This window comes from Lynx canadensis, chromosome C1 (assembly GCF_007474595.2).
Source record: "Lynx canadensis isolate LIC74 chromosome C1, mLynCan4.pri.v2, whole genome shotgun sequence".
In the NCBI taxonomy this organism is placed as follows: Eukaryota; Metazoa; Chordata; class Mammalia; order Carnivora; family Felidae; genus Lynx; species Lynx canadensis.
The window spans coordinates 4,044,475-4,068,203 of record NC_044310.1 but is presented as its reverse complement, the minus strand read 5'-3'; the positions used below and the strand labels follow the sequence as shown (position 1 = coordinate 4,068,203).

Below are 23,729 nucleotides of genomic sequence, written 5' to 3'. Positions count from 1 at the left end.
CTCCTTGGGGGTGTGGTCCCTGTCCTCTGTCACCAGGTCCAGCACAGCCCAGCTAGGCTCTGTAATAACTTAATCCTAGTTATTAACCTCACGGCCAGGCGGGGAGGCAGGCCGGGTCCCGAGGGGCTCCCGTCCCGCAGTGGTGAGGCCAGTTCCACCCCCCGTCGTTTCTAGCCCCCCCCTCCCCCATATGACTTTACTTCCTGATATATCACCCAGCTCAGGGCATTTCTTTTCAGTAGTAAACTAGTTGGAGTGGGGTCAGTAAAAATAGACTAAGAATTCGCGTCTATCTGAAACCTCAGAATGTGACCTTATTTGGAAATAGGATCTTTGCTGATGGAATTAATTGAAGATGATGTCACCCTGGATTAAGGTGGGCTCTACATCCAAACATTGCTAGGGGCGCCTGGGTGGCTCAGTCGGTTGAGCTTCTGGTCATGATCTCACAGCTCAAGAGTTCGAGCCCCGCATTGGGCTCTGTGCTGACAGCCCAGAGCCTGAAGCCTACTTTGGATTCCGTGTCTCCCTCTCTCTGCCCCTCTACTGTTTGTGCTCTCTCTGTCTCTGTCTCTCTCTTTCTCTCTCTCGAAATAAATAAACATTAAAAAAAATCTAAATCCAAGGATCGGTGCCCTTATGAGAAGAGGAGAGGACAGGGGCGCCTGCGTGGCTCAGCTGTTTAAGCGTCCAACTCTTGATCTCAGCTCAGGTCTTGATCTCAGGGTTGTGAGTTCGAGCCCTGTGTTGGGCATGAAGCCTACTTAAAGGAAAAAGAAAAAGAGGAGAGGACAAGAGGACAGTAGGGCAGAGAGAAGATGGCCCTGTGAAGATGAGGCAGAGATTGGGGTGATGCAGCTTCAAGCCAAGGAGCACCAGGGGTCACCCAAAGAGGGGAAGGGAGGATTCTTCCCTATGGCCTTTAGAGGGAGCGTGGCCCTGCTGACATCTTAATTTGGGACTTCTGGCTTCAGAACTGTGAGAAAATAAATGTCTATTGTTTTAAGCCATTCAGTTTGTGCTACATTGTTATAGAAGTCCTGGAAAGTTCATCCACTTGTGTTGTTAGCTATAACCGTTGCTGGAAGACATTTTATTTTATTTTATTTTATTTTATTTTATTTTATTTTATTTTATTTTATTCTAATGTTTATTTTTGAGAGGGGGAGGGGCAGAGAGAGAGGGAGACACAGAATCCGAAGCAGGGTCCAGGCTCCGAGCTGTCAGCACAGAGCCCGATGCAGGAATGGAACCCACGAGCTGTGAGATCATGACCTGAGCCAAAGTCGGACACTTAACCGACTGAGCCACCCACGCGCCCCCGGAAGACGTTTTAAAATCAACTTTATGTAGATTATATCTATCGATATTTACTCTAGTAGAGATTAAAAAGAAATTTTAAAACTTTATGTGTTAATTCACTAGAAACAACAATACGTGCATTACTTGTCAGCATATACATCTTTTCAATAATACATTTTTTCAAAACAAAACTATTTGGAGACAAGCGCGGTATGGTTTTTTATAGCTTTGCAAATCTCTTTGCTATCTGTATTACTAGAAGACAGCTAGATTCTCCTATCTCTTGCGCTCAGCGTGTTCTGATATGTTGTTCCCATGGAAGCCTATGAAAACACACACAAATATATCGTTGGGAAAAGGAGAAGTATTTAAAAAAATCTTTTTTCATACTTATTTATTTTGGAGACAGCGCAAGCAGGGGAGGAGCAGAGAGAGGGAGACAGAGGGTCTGAAGCGGGCTCTACACTGTTAGGCTGACAGCAGCGAGCCTGATGTGGGGCTCGAACCCACAGACCACGAGATCACCACGGACCATCTGAGCCAAAGTTGGACGCTCAACCGACTGAGCCACCCAGGTGCCCCAAAGGAGGAGTATTTTAATGTTTTAATAGTCTTTTCAGAAACTTGTGGATACTTTTCTTTGCTACTACATCAAAACCCAACAGGTGCTAACTCCTTCAAGGTCAGCTGCAATGCAGAATCCAAAACCATATGGATATACTGCTTCGTCATGCTCTCTTACGTTAATTCCACTGATCTATCTGGCACTTTTTAATTAATGTATTTATTTTTAAAATTTTTGATGTTTATTTTCGAGGGAGACAGAGACAGAGCACCAGCTGTGAAGGGGCAGAGAGAGAGAGGGAGACACAGAATTAGAAGCAGGCTCCAGGCTCCGGGCTGTCAGCACAGAGCCTGATGCGGGGCTTGAACCCATGGACCGCGGGATCATGACCTGAGCCGAAGTCAGAGGCTTAACCAGCTGAGCCACCCAGAAGCCCCTATCTGGCACTTTTTAAAAAAGTAAGCTTTATGTCCAGTGTGGGGTTCGAACTCACCACCCCGAAATCAAGACTCTCACGTTCCAGCCACTCAGCCAGCCAGGTGCCCTATCTGGCATTTTGAATGGGCCTTTTACCCACGTGTGATTATGTAACATCATGCATTAGTCATCTGAAAAATATCGCTTCCCTGAGTTATGCAGATCTTCGAAATACCGACTGATTTCATGATATAGTCTCACCACACATCAGGAAGCTTCTGAGAAAACCCTGTATATTTGTTAGACACGAGGACTGCCAGGGGTCCATGGAGCACGCACTGGGAACAGGCACAGTTAAGAAGACACGATGGGGAGATGATGTGGAACCATAAAAAACCCACAACCCGAAAGAGGGCAGGAAAAGAGGGCAAAAAGAGCAGAGGACACACAGAATGTGGGAGAATAAACGGTGCGGGGGCAGCTGAGCACTTTGACAAGGAATGTGGGGCCATGACCTCTCCGTGACCGCAAGACTACCACAGGGCAGTGATGGCCGGCATGCTCAGAGGACTTGAGAGCCAGAGAACAGTGGTCTAGAAAGAGTGAGGAGTGAGGACACCGCTTTTGGAAACGCTGGGTCGGAAATGTAAGGAAGGCTTTGCTCATGCGATGGATGCTATGCAGTGACAAAAGCAAGCAGACCACTGCTCCCGGCAGCAGCCACGGCCACCTGTCACACTGACGTTGTACACAGCGATCGTCTGTACCAGGGAGGGGTGCCGTTTCTGGGAGAGCACAGGCGGGAGCCTTCTGGGGTGTTGGTGATGTCATCATTCGCGGTCTGGGGGGCTAATGGGTGTATTTATTTTGTGATAATCAACTGTACGATTATGATTGTGCATTTTCCTGCACGTATGCCTTATGTATAAATATCTAGATGGTTTCTGGGGCGCCTGGGTGGCTCGGTAGGTTAAGCTTCCAACTCTTCATCTCAGCTCATGTCATGATCTCACGGTTTGTGAGTTCAAGCCCTGCGTCAGGCTTCTGTGCTGACACCACGGAGCCTGCTTACAATTTCCTCTCTCTCTCTCTCTCCCTCTCTCTCTGCCCCTCCCTTGTTAGTGCACACGCTCTCTCAAAATAAATCAGCTTAAAAAAATATCTAGATGGTTTCTGTGTGGTATCATAGGCATGATGGTGGTGCCCAGTACATGGCCTGGCATGTATAAAATGCTCAATAAATTTTTGTTAAATGCATGACAATAATTTTCATTAACTAGTCATGCTGTCAACTACCATTTATTGAGCCCTCCCTATGCACCAGGCACTGCTCTCAACGACTTTTATGTATTAGCTCACTGATACCTCATAAAAACCCTATGAGGTGTATACTGTTATTCTCATTTTGTAGATGAGGAGCCTGAAGCACAGAGAGGTCAAGGAACTTACCTGAAGCCACACAGCTAGGTGTGCCTGAAGGTGGGGCCCTGCTGCAGGGCTCTGCATCCTTCCCCCCCGCCCTTTCTTTTTTAATGTTTTATTTTATTTTTTGAGAGACAGAGCATGAGCAGGGGAGGGGCAGAGAGAGAGGGAGACACAGAATCCAAAGCAGGCTCCAGGCTCCTAGCTGTCAGCACAGAGCCCTATGCCGGGCTCGAACCCACGAATGCGCGATCATGATCATCCAGGCGCCCCTGGATCCCTCCCTTTAACCTCTTCACCCAACTAGTCAGCCTTCCCAAGACCAGTTACGAAATGAACCCTCTTAAGGACACGAACACCAAATCCAACCTGTGTTACTGGGCCGCTGAGGCATAAAAGCGGTTCTGTTCCCTCAGTGACCTGGGCATTTAGATGAGCATTTGGAGGGGTCACCCAAAGCTCTCGCCAGGCAAGGGTTTGGTTACACAGCATCGCTTCTCTGGGGAGCCTGTCACAGGCAGAGAACAGGGGGTGGGGCTGGGAGCCTGGGAGCTGTGCCCTGCAGGGTTCTTCGCGACTCACACAACCATGTGGGATCTGATTTAAGTATCTCTAGCAAATTAGGGCCCTTTGACTCTTCAAACAGCAATTACTTGATGCATGAAACCAGCATCATTTTTCCCCCAGGGCCTTTGAGAAACTGTAATTATACCCCAGTTTTTTTAATTATCACGTGTGTGGGAAAAAAAATAGAATTTCTCTCACTCTGAGTGGTTTTTGTTGTAATCACAGGGTTCCTGGTATAAGTTTTAGTAAGGGGAAGTTTATTTTGATTTTTAGCAGGATCTGAAGGCGGGTGGAACCCAGGCTGGGGCCAGGGCCTAGGGAAGGATGCAGCGGTTTGGGGGCTCGGCCCCTAGGTGGAGCCACAGAGCTTCAGACACAGCACCCAGGGGCCACCGGGCTTACAAAGGAAGGGAACTCTCACCTCTAAAGGCACTTTGAAGATCACCTCTCACCAACACTCTCATGCAGGCACCCGGACAAGGCTATAATTCTAGATTTACAGTTTGACCTACTTACGAGTCGAAGGGATGATTTCTAAATGCTTCACTTGGAAAGTGCATCTCTTGTCTATTCTAAACCCTTGGGTGTTTTTCTTCTCCGTGTAAGGACCAATTTGTTCTTTGCTTGCCCTCTTGGATTATGGGTCCTGCTTTCAAACCGGTGGTTTATCAGGTCTGGGTTTCCTCAGAGTGGCTCACTGTGGGGTCAGAGCCCCAGGGCTTGATCTTACAGGTGTTAGGAGTGGGCTGGGTACCGGTGAGGTCTCTAAGCAGCCTCTGTAGTCCTCCCTGAGACGGAGGCCATGCTTCAGCCTTTGTAGGTTTCCTGCTGGCAACAGATGGAGGGGCTTGTCCACTCAATGCAGTAGACAAGATGCTACTGAATATAGACAAGTTGCTAGAATCACGAAGGGTCCAGCATCTCTTAGGAGGAAAAACAAATCTTTAGTAAAACAGCTAAATATTGGGACACCTGGGTGGCCCAGTCGATTGAGTGTCTCACTTTGGCTCAGGTCATGAACTCGAGGTTCGTGAGTTCGAGCCCTGCTTCATATCCTTTTTTCTTCTCTCTCTGCCCCTCCCCCGCGTGTCCTCTCTTTCTCAAAAATAAATAAACATTAAGACAACAACAACAACAGCAGCTAGATGTCATTGACATTAGAAGGAGACAGAGGGCGCAGAGGGGCCAGGTGGCCCCTTCCAGGCTGCATCTGGTGCCCGACACCCAAAAGGACATGGTGAGCCCTGGAGAATCCAGCACTGTCCTTTTCTTGTACCGGTGCCTGCTTGAACTAATCGGGGTCTTCTTCCGGGACCCCAGTTAGAGTGCTCTGGCACAAGGCAGACGGAATCCCCTCTGGTCAAATCATCCCCGGAGCCCCCAGGACCTCAGGACAACTGGGCTTCACAAGCTGGTTCACGAAAACTTAAGCTGACCTTTTCTCTTGTGCCACGTCCTATTCCAAGTGCCTTATGGTATCAACTTATTTCTTCCTTCCAACAACCAGCGGGGCAGTTGCTGTCGTGTCCCCGTGTCTCCTAACAAGAGACCCAGGGCACAGATGCATCAGGAGACAATGCGAGGCCACATGGGGCTCATGCAGCACGGCCTGGGGCCCTTGCTCCTAAGCCTACATCCCTCTCTCTCTGATTGGCCTCCCTCCTCTGTCTGCAACTCATCTCCCACCCAGTCACAGAAGGTCCCTTGACTCTGGCAGTCTGCCGGGGCTCCCTAAGGGTGAGCTTCACGTGACTTCTGGACAAAGGCTCGCAGAAAGGTCTCTGCGTTTACTCACAGGGCCTGCTCTCCCATGTGAAGGAGGCAACGGCAGTGACACCGATACGTGGTGCTAAGTGCACTTCCCGGGAGCCCTTCTCTGGGGGTCTACAGCCAGCCCCCAGCCCGTTACCCCGCCTCTGCCTCACCCCTTTCCAGGCGCAGGTCAGGTGAATGGTGCTCAAGGACACACGGACAGTTTCAGGGGCATGCACCCGGTGTTTCTTTGGCCCCTTCTCTTTCACGGCTCTGAGTGATAAATTCATGCTTACACCGGAGTCAAATCTTCAGTTTAAGACATGGTATTCAGGGGCACGTGGGCGGCTCAGTCGGTTAAGCGTCCGACTCTTGACTTCTGCTCAGGTCGCGATCTCACGGTTCCTGTGATGGAGCCCTACATCGGGCTCTGTGCTGGCTGTGCAGAGCCTGCTTGGGATTCTCTCTCTCTGCCTCTCCCCGACTTGTGCTGTCTCTGTCTCTCTCAAGATAAATAAATGCATATTAAAAACAAAATATCAAACTTACATTTACAGCGTAAAAAAATAACGATCCCGTATACCATCACCCCGGTCAGGAGAAGAAACGTGAATACCGCCCCCACTCACCTCGTTCCCTGTGACCCTCCTTGATGACAACACTCTCTTACCACCTGTTTATATTTTCCTAACAGAGTTGTTTATTTATTCTTAGCAAATTCCCGTTATGCAATACAGCGTTTTCAACTATAGTCACCACGTTACGCATTAGATTCTGAGACCTTATTCACCTTACAGATAAAAGCTGGCACCATTTTACCAACCTCTTCCCATTTCCCCTAAGCCCCAGCCCTGGCAACCACGTTTCTACTCTCTGTTCCTAAGAGCTCAACATTTTTTTTTTTTTTTTACAGGATTCTACCTGAATCGTACTGTGCGGTATTTATATTTCTCTGTCTGGCTTATTTCACTTAGCATAATGCTCTCCAGGTTCATCTATGTTGTTGCAAATGGCAAGATTTCCTTCATTTTAAAGGCTGAATAGTATCCCATCGTGTGTGTGTGTGTGTGTGTGTGTGTGTATAAAATTATATAATTTATATATACTGAATTTTCCTGATCCTGTCCATCCACTGATGGACACTTAGGCTGTTTCAGTGTGAACCATGCTACAATGAGCATTACAATGCAGACACCTTTTCGAGATGGTGGTCTCATTTCCTTTGGACATATACCCAGAAGTGGGCTTGCTGGTTTATAAGGTAGTTCTCTTTTTCACTTCTTTTTTTTTTTTTTTTTTTAATTTTTTTTTTTTCTTTCAACGTTTATTTATTTTTGGGACAGAGAGAGACAGAGCATGAACGGGCGAGGGGCAGAGAGAGAGGGAGACACAGAATCAGAAACAGGCTCCAGGCTCTGAGCCATCAGCCCAGAGCCCGACACGGGGCTCGAACTCACAGACCGCGAGATCGTGACCTGGCTGAAGTCGGACGCTTAACCGACTGCGCCACCCAGGCGCCCCTCTTTTTCACTTCTTGAGGAGCTGCCGTATGGTTTTCCACAGTGGCTGTACCCATTTGCATTCCCAGTAACAGTGTCAAAGATTTCCCTTTTCTCCACACCTTCGCCAACCCTTACCCTTTTGGGACTGGCACGAATAGAGTATTCGCTGTTTGCATGAATGGCTTGATCCTGTACGTTCTTTGGGATCTTTCTTCTTTCCCCCCACATTGTGATTCGTCGTGTGCAACGGAAGTTCGTGGGTTTCCACGGCTACTCAGAATGGCGCTGATGAGCGTGCTGCAATCCACTGATCTGGTGTACTGCTGACGGGCATTTGAGTTCCAGTTTGGGGTTATCACAAACAGTGCCGCTGTGAATCCTTTTTGAAGCCCTTCTGGGTGACCTCACGCTCAATACACTGGAGATGTACTCAGTAGTAGAGTTTCTGGGTCAAAGACTATGGCAGTTTCAAGCTTTAGCAATTATTTTTGGTTGTTATTCTCCAAAGAGTCTGCCTAACTCACGTTTCCACCATTGGTGTATGAGGGTCCCCATTGCTTCATATCCAATACTCCCTACTGACTTGAAAAAAATAATAAAACAGTCGCGGGGCGCCTGGGTGGCTCAGTCGGTTAAGCGGCCGACTTTGGCTCAGGTCATGATCTCGCGGTATGTGAGTTCGAGCCCCGCGTCGGGCTCTGTGCTGACAGCTCAGAGCCTGGAGCCTGTTTCGGATTCTGTGTCTCCCTCTCTCTCTCACCCTCCCCTGTTCATGTTCTGTCTCTCTCTGTCTCAAAAATAAATAAAACGTTAAAAAAAATTAAAAAAAAACTGTCTTACTCACTTACTAAAAAAAAATAGATGAGGGGTGCCTGGGTGGCTCAGTCGGTTAAGCGGCCGACTTCGGCTCAGGTCATGATCTCGCAGTCCGTGAGTTCGAGCCCCGCATCGGGCTCTGTGCTGACAGCTCAGAGCCTGGAGCCTGTTTCAGATTCTGTGTCTCCCTCTCTCTGACCCTCCCCCGTTCGTGCTCTGTCTCTCTCTGTCTCAAAAATAAATAAACGTTAAAAAGAAAACAGATGAGTAAAATATATATTAAGTGGCATTAAGAGCTAAGGGGAAAATTAAGCCAGGGAGAGAGTAGGGACTACTGAGGAACTCAGCTTTTGACAGGTGGCCAGGGAAGGCCTTATTTACAGGTGATATTTTAGTAAAGACCCAAGGAAGTGAGGGCTGAAGCTTGGGGGTGCCTGAGGAAAGAGGCGTTAGGTGTAGTCAAGGACCCTCTGAGGGGTCACGGCGGTGGGGACCACGCAAGCACGGGGAGAGCGGAGATGAGGACATCTGGACAGAGGTGTGGACGATGCTTGGAATGCTACAGGGAGACAGGGCACATTCTAGACTTACTTTCCTTGTTTAATGTTTTCTAATGTTTATTTATTTTTGAGGCGAGACAGAGTGTGAGCGGGGGAGGGGCAGGAAGAATCTGAAGCAGGCTCCACGCTCTGAGCTGTCAGCACAGAGCCCGATACGGGGCTCGAACTCACTAACCATGAAATCATGACCTAAGACGAAGTCAGACGCTTAACTGGCTTGCCTAGACTTGCTCTGGATGCAGAGCTGGCAGGATTTGCGGATGGGTTGGATGAGGGATGGGAGAGAAATGAGTCACAGGTGACTCCCCAGTTGTTAGCTTGAACAATTGGAAAAAAGAAACTGTAATGGGGAAGACTGGGAGAAGCAGTCTCAGGGGGAGTGGGAGATGCTTAGAACACCACTGGGGTGATGTGAGGTCCAGGCATGAGGAGTCTAGTGAGTCTAGGAGTCTAGGCGAGAGTCTAGAATTCGGGGGAGAGTTCTGGGCATCCCACATGGCAGAACTAGCAGAGCAGACCCAGCAAAGTGGCCAGAAAAGTAGTAGCGTGGGGTGTCTTGGAAGGCAAGGAGTTCATGTTTCGAGAGAGATGACTTCTGACAACAGATTACTGGATTTAACAACTTGGGAAGGAATTAGTGACCTTGACAAACTGAGCTGTAGAGACAAAACCCAGGGATGGAATGGGTTCAGAAGAGAATGGGAGGGGGGTATAGAGGACAGAGGGTGTATATATAAACAGCTTTTCTGAGAAGTTTTGCCCCGAAAGACAGGGACGGAAATGGCTCAACAGCTTGAGAAAATAGGGACAAACCTGACGTGGGAAGGAGGGAGGCTGTAAGGTGAAAGACAGTGTAAATCCCCCAGCGCTGTAGTAAAGCTAACTGGTAATGGCTGTGCTAAGGGATTGCCCCCCTCCCCCCCACTGCTGACCTTGAACACTGGGCAACAGCATAGACAACTGGCAATGACATACAAGTGGTTAATCGTGGAGCACCATTTTCTCTACAGAAGCAGGACACAACAATATCTGGGCTGAAAGGTCATGTTCCCTGGCTCCCTCTGCTACAGGAAGAGCTGTCACAATGGAGAGTGTTGACAGATGCTGTCTTTGGGCCAAAGCTTAGCCACACCCTTTTCCAAAGGTACAGATGTTGTCCCAGATCTCTTTTTTTGTCTCCCTCTGGGAGGGACCAGTCTATTTAATCCTGAACCATTCAGCCCATTCCCTAGTCTAGGAATATGGTTCAGCAGGTGGTCACAGTCAGGTTTCTTGTGTCCCGGATTTGTCTCCAAATCAGATGTTTTGAGGTTTTCGAGAACAAAAGGTATCCAACTTCATGGGAATGCTCCCACCTATACAAAAAGGGCAGGGCCCCAGTAAAGACTTGTTCCATTGCATCGACCGTCTGGGAAGACTGGAGAGACAGGACATTTGAGTAGGAAAGGTGAGAACAAAAAGGAAGGAAGGCCCTAAATTATTGATGTGTTGGGCTCCTTACATTCATTACCTCATTTCTCCTGGGGAAGGTCAGGTAAATATTACCCCCAATTAACCGGTAAGGAAACTGCCTTGCCTAAGGCTCCAAATCTGGTTTATTGCTGCTAGGTCCCATCCTAAGAAATCTATCCCCTTTGGGACCCATCCTGGGACGACGTGGTGGTTAAATAGGCTTGGTGACCCTTGGTGCTTGCATCAATTTAACTCACGCTAGAAAACAAAATTTCTAATGCAATCGTCTTAAAACATAGATGTGATCCGGACCGTCCCCTCTATTCCAAGGACTTAGACATGAGCTGGGCTGCCTCTAGGGTCTGATAATGTGGGACTGACCAGGATGAGACAGGATTCCTTCAGAGCTATTTAGTTTAGTATAAATGGGTTTTCAAATCTCACTGAAGAGCCTATTTTGTGGGTTTTATTTGATTTTTAAAAATCTGACTACAAAAGCAATTTATGTTCACGGTTAACAAATGTGGAAAAGGCACATCTTATGCGGAGTAAAAAGCTCTCCTTTTCCCTCTTTGGTGTGTGTAATCACCTTTTCCCTCTTTGGTGTGTGTTAAGCCTATTTTGCAACCCAGACTTGACCTGGGCTGTGCAACAGAACAGCTCACCATCTTTAGGGCGCCCTACCGCCGCCCGCATGCACACCCCCAAGCAAAAGCTCAGGGCTTCCAGGAAATCCTGCACGAAGCTCGAGGCGGTCTGCAGCGGACCGCGTAGGCAGATTCCCTGCCTGCAGCCGGCGGTGTAGGCCATCCCGGGTCCTTGGTCGTCTGCAGCCCAGCTCGCCGGCTCCTGACTCCGGGTTCTGCGCACCTCAGCACAATACCCAGCAGCTCCGCCGTAAATGCTCGTTTACGGGGGGTGGGGGGACCTCCAATTTCCCGTCAGGGGCTGATTCGAGAGTGCAAGCCCCGGAGGCGGACCCCCGCAGGCCTTCCTGCCGCACTCCAGCCCCAGGGCCTCCGAGCCCGGGCTCGCCCACCTCGCGGGGCGCTGTATCCGCCACCGCCCAGCGTCGGCTGCCGGGACGGCCCCTCCCCCCCGCGGACACGCGCGGCGCGGGGCGAGGCTGATCCACGCGGCTGCCGCGCTCGGCACCGCCCAACAGTCGCCGAACCTTCTGGAAGCGGCTCCCCACCGCGCCCCACCGCCGCCAGAACCGGACGCCCCGGGCGCCGGCGGCGGCCCGAGGGGCGGGGCGCGCAGGGGCGGGGCCTGCGCAAGAGACCGCATTGGATTCGCCGCCGGCGCCTAGGTCCCGCCCCTCCGACGCGCAGGCCCCGCCTCCACCCTCCCCCTCCATGGCGCCGCCCGGGCTCATTCATTCCGCGCCAGGCCTGCCAGACACCTGCGTTCTCTTTCAGTCGTTCGCCGACGCCGCCAGCATGTCGGGCCCCGCCGCGGAGACCCCGTCCGCCATCCAGATCTGCCGGTAAGCGGGGCGCGCGGAGCGGCGAGCAGCCCGGACGCTGAGTCAGCGCCCGGGCCTCCCCGGCCCGCCCCAGCCCGCGGCCGGGCCCGGCTTCTCCGACTCGCCGCCCTCCCGCCGAGGCCTGGATGCTCCTCAAGGCCCGCAGCGCCGGCGGCCTGAGGCGCATCCCGGGGACGGCGCCGCGGCCACGCAGGCCGTTTGCGGGAGGAATCGGCGCGGCGCCGTCCCCGGGCGGGGTCGATGCGCATCCCTGGCGCTCCGCCCCGCCCCGCCCGGTGCCCGAGCGCGCCGGAGCCCCTGCCGGGGTCCCGCTGAGCCCCCTAATCCGAGGGCGTTCTCCGGGCGGTGGTGCATCGCCTGCCGGATCCCCTGAGAGGTGGGGTGCAGATTACCAGCTTGCCAGGCGAGCCCCTCGGTGGGTACCCGAGTGGGCGGAGGCTGCAGAGATACAGTCCCTTTCCTGTCTGCCTCGGCTTTTTCGGGGAGTCGGTGTTAACGGAGGAGCAGAAAATACCCATCCCCTCGAAAGGTTAATTGCTCCATTGAGCCTGGTAGCATCTTACACAATGGGGGCAACGGGTTGTTCTTCGCAGCGGACCACCCCCGGCCTTCCTCCACGGGCCATGGGTAGATAGAAGCCCCCAGAGGAAGCTGGAGATCGTGAGCTGGCTCGTTTCCCACTGGAGCGGGGAGGGCAGCCTCAAGGTTACTCTTCATTACCTTGGACGGAATCGGAAGCAGGCACGCTAGTATTTGAGCGTGAGCTGAGTAAGGGCAAGTCTGGGAAGGCCTCACTAGGACTGGGGCCTGCAGCCGGGCCTAGTCTGCCTGACACACCACTAAGAATGAGCTGCTTCCTGGTTTGGGGTAGGTTCCTCAGATTTGGAGGTTGGGCATCACACCGACCTTGGGTCCCACCCACCAGGTTGGTTTCCTGTGGATGGTGACATCTCCCTGGAAAAGACAACAACTGGATGTGTAGTAAGTGTTGGATTCTTGGGGTGCCTTGACTCCACCCCTACTTCTGACGCCATCAGAAGCCTTTCCTAACCTCAAGGTCAGTTTTGAGCGTTCTTAGGGAGAGGAGATCTTTAAGGGGAACCTTGCTCTGTTCCCTTTGTTATTGGCTGTGTGGCAGTCATGGCCCCACTAACTATAAGTTCCTGGCAAAATGATAGAAGCAACTGACTTTGGGAAATAGGCGGGCCTGGAGTCAGGGTCTTGGATCAGGCTCTGCCTCGTATTGGCCAAGTGACCTTGGCAATCATGGTTTACAAAGGGCTTGTGTATCTCTCTTCTCATTCGGTTTGCCCAACTTACCTGGGAGAAAGGATGGCAGGGGTCTCACCGCTGTGAAGAGAGGAAGGAAACTGAGCTTCTGGGAGACCCAATGTCTCTGTAAGGTCATCCAGCCACAAGAGCCCGAGGGCAGCCCCTGCCAGGTCTTCTGTCTCCAGACCCGTGTACTTTCCACTGCGCTCACCCCAAAAAGAAGATACTGATTTCAGTCTACACGTGGAAGGCCAGGCTTTTATTTACTTCATGAGGATGATGAATAGCCAGTCTATACATATCATCTTTCTTTAACCAGCTTCTAACAGTTAATAGTTCTTGGATAGTTTTAGACGCTTCCCGTGTGTGCACAAGCATATGTGTGTGTGCTTTTTGTTACCCATGGTGTGTACAGGGCTGCCTGTGGCACATTCACAATCGCATATTGTCTCTGAGTAGTCTTGGGACAGGTGGGCAGGATGCCTGGCTGAGGTGAGCCTCAGGTGCCCAGCATGACTGCCAAAGGGAGTGTGGGTGGGGCTGTGACAACGGCCGTGGTCACAAGGGCTTGGCCCACAGAAACCCCAGGATACTGGAGAGTGGACATACGAGGGTGGGGAGCCCTTTAAGGACATCTGAGCTGACACCCCATGTTGAAAGAGGAGCCTCCTGCCCTAGGACAGCCAAGCCCATGAATTTAACAAGTTTTACTGGATGCCTCCAAAGAGCAAAGCGCCACGGAGGGACACCCACCTGGAAAATTCGGTCCTCATCTTCTGGGGTCCACAGTTCAGCAGAGAAGGAGGCCCAAACCTCTACCATCCTAGATAATTAAGAGTGGTCACATGCTCTTGGTGTGGAAGGCAATGTTGAAGAGTTAGGGGCCCTGAAGGCTGGGGAAGGCAGTGGTTAGAACCAGCCCTGGAGTCCGACAAGGAAAACGTAACTTGCTAACTAAACGTTAATTGGCATTACTGAAATGAATTCAGCCTCTGCCCCTTTGGAAGCTGCCTGACCTTTCCGTGTCCCCATTTTCTCATGGGTTGTTCTGAGTGTTAAAGAAAGTGTATCCAGTGCTTGGCAGAGTGTCCGGCACCTTGTAAGTAAATGAAAGCTCTTTTTTGTCCAAAAAGTGGGACACTGGCCCAAGAGGCTAAGGGGCCTGGATTCGAATCTTAGCTCTGCCTCTTGTAGATGAGCTGCTTTCGGCTTCTGCGTGTTCCATAACCTCGCTGGGCCTCAGCTTCCTTATTTGTGAATTGAAGATGATAATGCCTGTGTCAGGGTGGCTGTAGGGATTACAATCTTTGCCATAGTGCTGGGCAGTTATAAAAGTGGCCTCGTAAAGGGCATATGAGCTCACAAAGAGAACAGTTTATCTTTGAGGGCCTGAACTTTGGTCAGGCCACGGTAGGGTGCTGTCCTCCTCCCGCCTTTGATCCGGCCCTAAGATGCAGGTTCCAGGACAGCATTTAAAGTTCAGAAGAACAGGGGTACCTGGGTGGCTCAGTCGGTTGAGCGTCTGACTTTGGCTCAGGTCATGATCTCATGGTCCGTGAGTTTGAGCCCCATGTCGGGCTCTGTGCTGACAGCTCAGAACCTGGAGCCTGCTTCAGATTCTGTGTCTCCCTCTCTCTTTGACCTTCCCCCGTTCATGCTCTCTCTCTGTCTCAAAAATAAATAAACATTAACAAAATTTTTTTTAAGTTCGGAAGAACATTTTTCCTATGACTATTTTGGTTATTTCCTTTTTTTTTTTTTTTAATGTTTATTTATTTTGAGAGAAAGAGGGAGAGAGAGACTATCCCAAGCAGGCCTTGCACTGTCAGCATAGAGCCCAGCACGGGACTCCATGTTGTGGAACATGACCTGAGCCCAGATCAAGATTCAGAAGCCTAACCAACCGAGCCACCAAGGTGTGCTCTTTTGGCTTATTTTTAACTAATGTTAATTAAATTTTGCTTAAGTTACACTTTTCCTTGTTGGACTCAAGAGTTCTAGAATGTCAGACTCGGAAGGAGCCCCAGTCCAGCTGTGTCATGTTATAGATGCGGAAAATGAGGCTCTCAGGGGTTGAAGACTTGGTCAAGGGCACATCTCGGACCGTGACCAGGAGCTGAAGGCTGTTAGTAGAGTACTCCCTGCCAGGTGTCCCCACTGCTACGATTTGTCCACTGCTTACTCAAGCTTCAGTTTATATTTGGTTGTGAGGCTTAATCATGGCATCAGTGCGGGCCCCTAGTAGAAGCCTCCGAGGCTTTGTTGAAAAAACGGCTGAAGGACATGCCATGTAACAGGTTGTTGGAGAGCAGGACTTTGTGGAGCAGTGATGGAGATGTCCAGGTCTGTGCAATATGGTGGCACAGTATACTAGTCACTGGCCATTGAGTGCTTGGGATGTGGCCAGATGTGGAGGAAGTGAATTTTTAATTGCACTCGTTTAGATGGATTTAAATGTAAACATAGATAGTCTCCTGTGACTGGTGGCTACACCGTGGGACAGTGTAGTATGGAGAGGGATTTAAAAACTGGAATTTATGGCAGGCCTGTGAGAGGAAGGATTTCCTAAGGGTTTCAGAAGCTCTCTGGGAACCGCCTAGCTAATGGAGGCGGACTTTGGTTTAGACTTTGCCCAGGGCGGATAATCCAGGAATCCTCTATTTGTAGGTGAGTGTGTGAGGTCTACAAGGTATTTTGTTTGCATGCTGTTAGATACGGATCTACTAGGAAATGTATTGAGATTAGCGATTGCTTTGTTCACTGTAGTACCCACAAAGGACCTGGATTTTAAGGGGTTAGAATTTTTTCCCCTTGAGCTCTGTCTTTGGGTTTACAGTGGAATTAAGGAAAACATCGAATCTGATTTAGGGAAACCACACTCTGAGCTAATATTCTGGAACATTCCATAAAACAGTGCACGGTGCTGACTCCTTTCTTGCTGGGATGTGGAGGCCCTAGGAAAAGGCACAGTTCTTGCAGCTCAGAGAGCCTGTGGTTGGGTCGGCTGTTCTTACCCACCGTCCAGCCTCCGTCTGTAAGGGGGCCTGGCAGCTTGGCATTGCCCTGGACGTGGCACCACAGCCCATCAGCTCCCGGGTTTCACTCAGGCCAGAAGTTGCTTTCTCCTGTTAACGTTAAGAACGAAGCTGTCAGAGGGGGCACCTGGATGGCTGAGTCACTTGCACGTCCGACTTCAGCTCAGGTCATGATCTCGCGGTTCATGAATTTGAGCCCCACATCGAGCTTGCTGCTGTCAGCGCCGAGCCCACTTTGGATCCTCTGTCCCCCTCTCTCTGCCCCTCCCCCGCCTGCACTCTCCCCCAAATAAATTAATATTAAAGAATGGAGCCGTCAGTCATTTTACCAGCAAAACTGGGTTTATTTAGGAATTGCAGGGCAAGGAAGCTTACAGCAAAACCCTCGGCGCCTGGAGAACAAAAGAGAGGAAAGCTCTTTTATAGAGGAGAGAGGGGACTTTCGGAAGGTTGTTACGAACACAAAGTCTGTGGGCGCAAACTGGGAGTTCAAAGGATAGTGGCTTCTCACTGGCCGAGTTGTGACTGTCTCTCACTGGCTCGGCTGTTGCTGGAGCGAGGGGAAACCCTTCTTCCTCCTGCAGGAGCCGTAAGTAGTAGCTAAAGCCATGTGGATTGCAAGGAGCCGATTTTCCTGACTGGCCTGCAACCGATGCAGTGTGAGTGCGCCCCCTGCTGGCCCTGTGGCGCCACCCTACAGGAGGTCTTTTACTGGTTTTCACCTGGTGGCGTGGCTTCTGCAAGGGGAGCCCAGCCTCCCGAAGACAGGGGTCTGCTTCCAGGTCCACTGTGTCTCCAGGTGTCCCAGGGAGGGGCATGAATTACATGGTCAGCCCACCTGGGGACAACCTACACCTGAGTAACTGAGGAAGCTTGTTACAAACGCACATTTTCTGTATGCAAATTACACTTAGGTAGAAAATCGACAGAAGTGCAGACTTTAAAGCATTTATGAGATATTTGGGGGAACTTGAATAGTCCTTTGAAACTTAAAATATATTAAGGAATTTCTGTTTTTTTTTTAAGGTGAGATCATTGTAGTTCTGCTTTTTTTTAAATTAAAAAAAATTTTTTTTTCTAAATTTTGACAGAGCCTGCAGAGGTGGGGAGGGCTGGGGCAGAGAGAGGGAGAGAGAATCCCAAGCAGGCTCCACACTGTCAGCACTGAGCTGGACGCGGGGCTCGAACTCATGAACCGTGAGAGCATGATCTGAGCCGAAATCAAGAGTCAGGCGCTTAGCCAACTGAGTCACCCAGACACTTTTCAAAAAGCAATCTGATGAAGTATAATGAACACATAATAAAATGCGTCTCTTTTAAGTGTCCAGTTCACTGAGTTTTAGCAAATGTGTGCATCCACATAATGACCACGACAGCTGTGACCTAGAACATTTCCATCACCCCCAAAAGTTCCCTCCTGCTCCTTCTCGGTCAGTCCCTACCCACCCCCCGATCCCTATAAACAGGGCTGCTTTCTCTCACTCTAGTTTCTGCCTTTTCTAGACTCTCATACGGATGGAATCATACGCTTAGCGCTGCGCTTGTGAGCACCACTGCTGTGCCTGCAGGGCTCGATGCTGTTGCGTCCATTACCTGCAATATGTTTCTCTCTTCACCTGTCAGCGAACATCCGGGTCTTTCCGGCTCTTGGCGATTTGTGAATACAGTTCACAAATGCAGATTTCAAAACTTCCAGGACACCATCGAGGAAACTTGAGCACACTTCCTGGGTATTAATGATACTAAGGAATTGGTGTTGTGTGTCAGGTGGGATAATTGTTTTGTAGTTCTGTTTTGTGTGTGTGTGTGTTTTTTGACATTTATTTATTTTTGAGAGAAAGAGACAGAGCATGAGCGGGAGAGGGACAGAGAGAGAGGGAGACACAGAATCGGAAGCAGGCTCCAGGCTCTGAGGCTGTCAGCACAGAGCCCGGCCGGCGCAGGGTTCGAACCCGTGAGTGGTGAGATTGTGACGCGAGCTGAAGTCGGATGCTCAACCAACCGAGCCACCCAGGCGCCCCTTGTAGTTCTGTTTTTAAATGGAGTCTTTATCTTTTTTTTTTTTTTTAATATTTATTTTTGAAGGAGAGAGCGTGAGTAGGGAAGGGGTGAGAGAGAGACAGGGTGAGAGAGAGACAGAGAGAGAGAATCCTAAGCAGGTTCCATACTGTCATCATAGAGCCCCACGGTGCCAGGGCTCGAACTAACAAACTGTGAGATCATGACCTGAGCCCAAACCAGAGTCTGGACACTTAACTGATTGAGCTCCCCAACCAGCTGAGCCACCCAGGCGCCCTGCCTATAGTCTTTATCTTTCAGAGGCAATGCTAAGATATTTACGAATGCCAAGCTGTGATGTCACTCGTGTGGAGTGGAGGAGTGGGTGGGAACATATCATTTGAAACCAGAGTTGAGGGACACCTGGGTGACTCAGTGGGTTGAGAGTCCAGCTTCAGCTCAAGTCATGAACTCACCGTTCATGAGTTCGAGCCCTGTGTCGGGCTCTCCGCACAGAGCCCACTTTGGATCCTCTGTCCTCTTCTCTCTCTGCCCCTCCCCCGCTCTCAAAAATAAATAAAACATTAAAAAAACTAAAAAAATATATAGTACATATTCACCAAGGCCATAACCGTTGGAGATCATCTCCCGATTGGCTACATCATTTTTACAAAAGTTTGACGGGCAGCAAAACACAAAAATACAAACAGAAGTAACCTAACAATTCCAAATTGTATAATGGGTCTAAACCAGGACTATAGGTCTGAAAGTAGCCAACTGAAAATATTTATTGGTACTTACTTTGACTTAGGGGAGAAAAATTCTCCCTACTGAGGCGAAGCCACAGTTACAGTGCTTCCTGGGAGTCCCTGCTGAGTGGCCCTGAGAGCAGAGTTGTCGGTCCCTCTGGAGCATGTGGGAAGAATTGGCAATGGCCTCCCCAGGACACTGGGGAGGATACGGTACAGGTCTGAGCAGGACGCGATAGCTGGTGAACTTTTTGCAAAAATAGCAAAACTTTAAAGATGTATGAGAACAGTATCGTTCTCTCAAAAGAACTGTTTGGAAAAACAAATGTTATCCGATAAGACAGTCTGTAAGTTTGCGAGTTCAGTGACCATGGATTTGGATAAGAACCCAGAGTCAAATAATAGCCCAGGTCAAAGATTTTTGTGACTCCTGAACCTTTTACTCCTTTAGAAAAGGCAAGTGAAAAACTAATTTGCCTTGGGATCATGATGAGGCTGTTTCTGAAAAGGGTCATAATCAAAAGGAGAGGTTTCCTCCTTTTGCAAGGGCTTGGGGGAATGTGGACAAGAGCATTTTCTTTCAAGAGAGAGAGTAGGAGCCAACGGCGAGGAAGAGGAACCCAGACCTGGTCGGGACATCTCAGGAAAGCTGTCTCGCGGATGTCCTCTGCTCCAACTCTGGGAAGTCTTTGCTTTCAGGCCATCAGGTGGCGTGCCGGGCCGGTCAGGGTGTGGTGCTTTCTCTAGATGAGTCTCGTGAGTCCAGGAGTCTATTCCTTGGCGTTTGGCGGCACAAGAGCATGTTAGCAGTACCTTGGAAGGGCTTTTCCAGCAAGTTGGAAGAGGCTTTGTGGAGGTGTCTCTTCCAACAGAATCTCCAGGTTGCAAGGTGTGATGCCTGAGGTCTTCATCTCCTGGAAACAGATGTTGAAAAGATTGCTGTACCAAAGCATGGCTATTTATTTTTATTTTTATTTTTATGTTATTTATTTATTTATTATTTGCTATTATTTTTTAATTAATTAATTTTTAAATGTTTTAATTTATTTTCGAGAGAGCACCAGTGGGGGAGGGGCAGAGAGAAAGGGACAGAGGATCTGACGCGGGCTTCTTGCTGAAAGCAGTGAGCCTATGTGGGGCTTGAACTCATGAACTATGAGATCATGACCTGAGCCGAAGTCGGAGGCTCAACCGGCTGAGCCACCCAGGTGCCCCTATTTTTATGTTTTTTAAGAATTTTATTTAAAAAATGTTTATTTATTTATTTAGAGAGAGAGGGAGAGAGAATCTCAAGCAGGCTCCACACCGTCAGCACAGAGCTGGTTGTGGGGCTCGAACTCACAAACTGTGAGATGGTGACCTGAGCTGAAACCAGCAAGAGTCAGACGATCAACTGACTGAGCCACCCAGGTGCCCCTAAAGAATTTTTTTTTTTTTATAATGATAGTTTTTTAATTTTTTTTTTCCAACCTTTTTTATTTATTTTTGGGACAGAGAGAGACAGAGCATGAACGGGGGAGGGGCAGAGAGAGAGGGAGACACAGAATCGGAAACAGGCTCCAGGCTCTGAGCCATCAGCCCAGAGCCCGACGGGGGGCTCGAACCCACGGACCGCGAGATCGTGACCTGGCTGAAGTCGGATGCTTAACCGACTGCGCCACCCAGGCGCCCCAAGAATTTTTTTTTTTTGAGTAATCTCTCCCGCCAACACGGGACTTGAACCCACAATGACAAGATCAAGAGTTGGACGTTCCACTGACGTGCCAGCCGGGCGCCCCATACCAAAGCATGGTTATTTTTAATAGAAGCAATTAGACCTTTAAAATGTTGGAATGTGTTTCCTTTTGTCAACTATGGGTCAGAGGAGGCAGGGGCCAACTGCATTAGATGTCCTGTGACTACCTTAGAGGGTGAGAGTCTACAAGTTCCAAAGGGGGTAGAGCTGGGATTTAGAAGGACTGATGGCAATGTTTTCAGCCAAGGACCTGGAAGGTCTATACAGATTTTTCCAGGTGAATCTTCGTGGTGTCGTTAGCGTGTTCAGCTAACCTTGAGGACTGAAGGTAGGATGCACGATAAAAGTGTGCTAAAACTAGCCAAACAACACAGACTTTTTGAGGCACCTGACCAGAAAAATGGGTTTCCCCATCACTACAAAGTTTGAGAGGAGTTACCCAGGTAGGGATAATCTTTCTGAACAGGATTTCAAGGTGAGATGTATGAAATCCATAGTGTGAACAGATTTCCCTGGATTGCACTCTGGACAGGTGGGTAAGTGAAGTAGGCACTTTTTGCAGCCTTATTAATTTTTCTCCGCCAATGTTGGTTCACAAACACTATCATTTTGTCAGTAGACCAATGGTTCAATGCATGTATGGAGGCAAGTAGTGGGAAGTTTAGAATTTCTGGTAGGGCCAGATTGTTAATTCGGTTCGAACCAGAGTTCCCTCTCTTTATTGAGCCAACAATGAATAGATTTCCAGTCTTGTTTTGTTTTTCCCTTTCTGGGGCCAATTGTTGGGTATCTCTTGTCGAATTTTGCAAATTATCACTTGGGACGACATCCCTTGGGACCGTGACAGATTTGGCTGTCAGTTTCCTTAAGAGCATCCTTTTTGGCAGAAATACTGCAAGGTGGTTTCCTTTGGTCTCCAGGGATGCCCCGGAGCCTCACTCATAGGCAGAGCAGCCAGCAGCACGGCACCTGATAAATTTTGGAGCCGGGAGCCAGTTTTTATCCCATTCCCAGTCGAGGTAAGGGAGCCTCACTGTTAGCCAACATTCCAAAGCCATGAGCTGCCCCAAAGGCATGCTGTTGGCATAAATGTTTGTGGTTTCACCCTTGGCCAAAATACAAGGATGGCTGAAGGGGGTCCCCTGATTTTTTGTTCAGCGGCCTCAACTAACAGGGTGGTTAGTGGCAGGAATGGCCGTGAGGGGATATTCCCGTGCCGTAGGGTCTGGTTGTTGGCTCCATACCCTGTGGGTCGATAACGGTCCCTGTGTTTTTGTGGATGAGTATTCTAAGGCATTCCATTCCCTCTCATTACACAGAGGAAAAGGGGAGTTAACAATTAGGGTAGCTGGGGCACCTGGGTGGTTCGGTTGGTTAAGCGTCTGACCCTCGATATATCGGTTCAGGTCATGATCTCGTAGTTCGTGAGTTCCAGCCTGGTATTGGGCTCATGATCTCATAGTTTGCGGAGTTGGGCTCCACGCTGACAGTCGGAGCTTGCCTGGGATACTCTCTGCCCCTCCCCCACTCACACTCTCTTTCCCTCTCTCTCTCAAAGTAAATAAACTTTAATTTTTTTTTAATGTTTATTTATTTTTGAGACAGAGAGAGAGACAGAGCATGAATGGGGGAGGGGCAGAGAGAGAGGGAGACACAGAATCGGAAGCAGGCTCCAGGCTCTGAGCCATCAGCCCAGAGCCCGACGCGGGGCTCGAACTCACGAACCGTGAGATCGTGACCTGAGCTGAAGTCGGACGCTCAACCGACTGAGCCACCCAGGCGCCCCCAAAGTAAATAAACTTTATAAAAAAAAAGAGTTAGGATATCTGAGGGCAGGGGTCTTATTAAGCTTTTCCTTAAAGTCCCCAAAGCTATGTCTCCCTGACCTTTCATTTTTTTCCTTTTCTCTTTTATACATGTAGTAAGCTCTATGCCCAATGTGGGGCTAGAACTCATAATCCCAAGGTCAGGAGTCGCGTGCTCTACTGACTCAGCCAGCTGGGAGCCCCTGATCTTTCATTTTTTAAGTAAGGTGTATAGAGATTGAGCCGTAAGAGAGATGTTTGGAACCCAATTTTGCCTAGCCAGCCAATTCCAGAAAACTTTGTAATTGGTGCTTAGTTTTAGGTTTTGGGAAGTTCAGGAAGACTGCCTGATCCAAATGGAGTTCTTGTTCTGAGATCAGGTTTCCTAAAATCAAACCGGATTGGAGCAAACTGCAGTTTTTCTTCGGGGGATTTTATGTCCCTTTAAGGCCAAAAGTTGTAGCAGGTAGATGCTGTCTTCTGCGAAGAGGTTTGAGAAGGGCGTTGGAGAACCAAATCATCTATGTATCATATTAAGTAGAGCCTACAGAAAACTTTATATCATCCAAGTCAGCTTTTGAGATCTTTGAAAAGTGAGGACCCTCTGGAACCCTGGGGGCATTTCTGTCCAAGTGTGTTTATGCTCCCAAGTGAAAGTAAAGAGAGTAGTGGCTATCCTTACCAACTCGAATACCAAAGATGCACCGCATGGATCAAATACGGTGAAAAACTGGCTTTCTCTGGGAACAGATGTCACTAGCGTGCAGTGGTGAGAGGGGCAGCAGGTGCCGAGGGATGACCACGTTACTTATTGCTCAGAGGTCCTAGACGAAAGTCCTGTAGAGGGCAAGTTGGAGTCCCTCATAGCAGCCGGTGGCTTGTGTCAAGAGCCCCTGTAGCTCCTTGGAGCCCAACGTTGGGAATTAGGAGGACGTTGGAAAGACCGGCTGGAGGGATGCGGTGCCCACAGCGCTTAGCGTGATAGCGGTTTTAATGTTTGTTTATTTTTGAGACACACACACACACACACACACACACACACGGAGTGTGAGTGGGGGAGGGGCAGAGAGAGAGGGAGACACAGAATCCGAAGGAGGCTCCAGGCTCCGAGGCATCAGCACAGAGCCTGACGTGGGGCTCAGACTCACGAACCGCGAGATCATCACCTGAGCCGAAGTGGGACGCTCAACCAACTGAGCCACCCAGGCGCCCCAACATGATAGCAGTTTTATCCCAATGTCCTGGCCCTTTGCAGAAATAGCCGAAACTAGGAGGTTTTGGTATTGTTCAG

The 23,729-nt window shown here is 49.6% G+C and overlaps 2 protein-coding genes across 2 annotated transcripts in view; one reads left to right on the top strand and one right to left on the bottom strand.

Annotated features, from left to right (window-relative positions):
• ESPN (espin) overlaps positions 1-11,715 on the bottom strand; it is a 19,102-nt gene extending 7,387 nt beyond the window's left edge. Inside the window, exon 1 of the mRNA XM_030327484.1 lies at positions 11,239-11,715. Coding sequence (XP_030183344.1) covers positions 11,239-11,715 — 477 coding nt within the window. The remainder of the gene's footprint in view (positions 1-11,238) is intronic.
• Positions 11,696-23,729, top strand: part of ACOT7 (acyl-CoA thioesterase 7) — a 100,733-nt gene continuing 88,699 nt past the window's right edge. Inside the window, exon 1 of the mRNA XM_030326732.1 lies at positions 11,696-11,844. Within this exon, the coding sequence (XP_030182592.1) occupies positions 11,714-11,844 (131 nt within the window). The 5' untranslated portion in view covers positions 11,696-11,713. The remainder of the gene's footprint in view (positions 11,845-23,729) is intronic.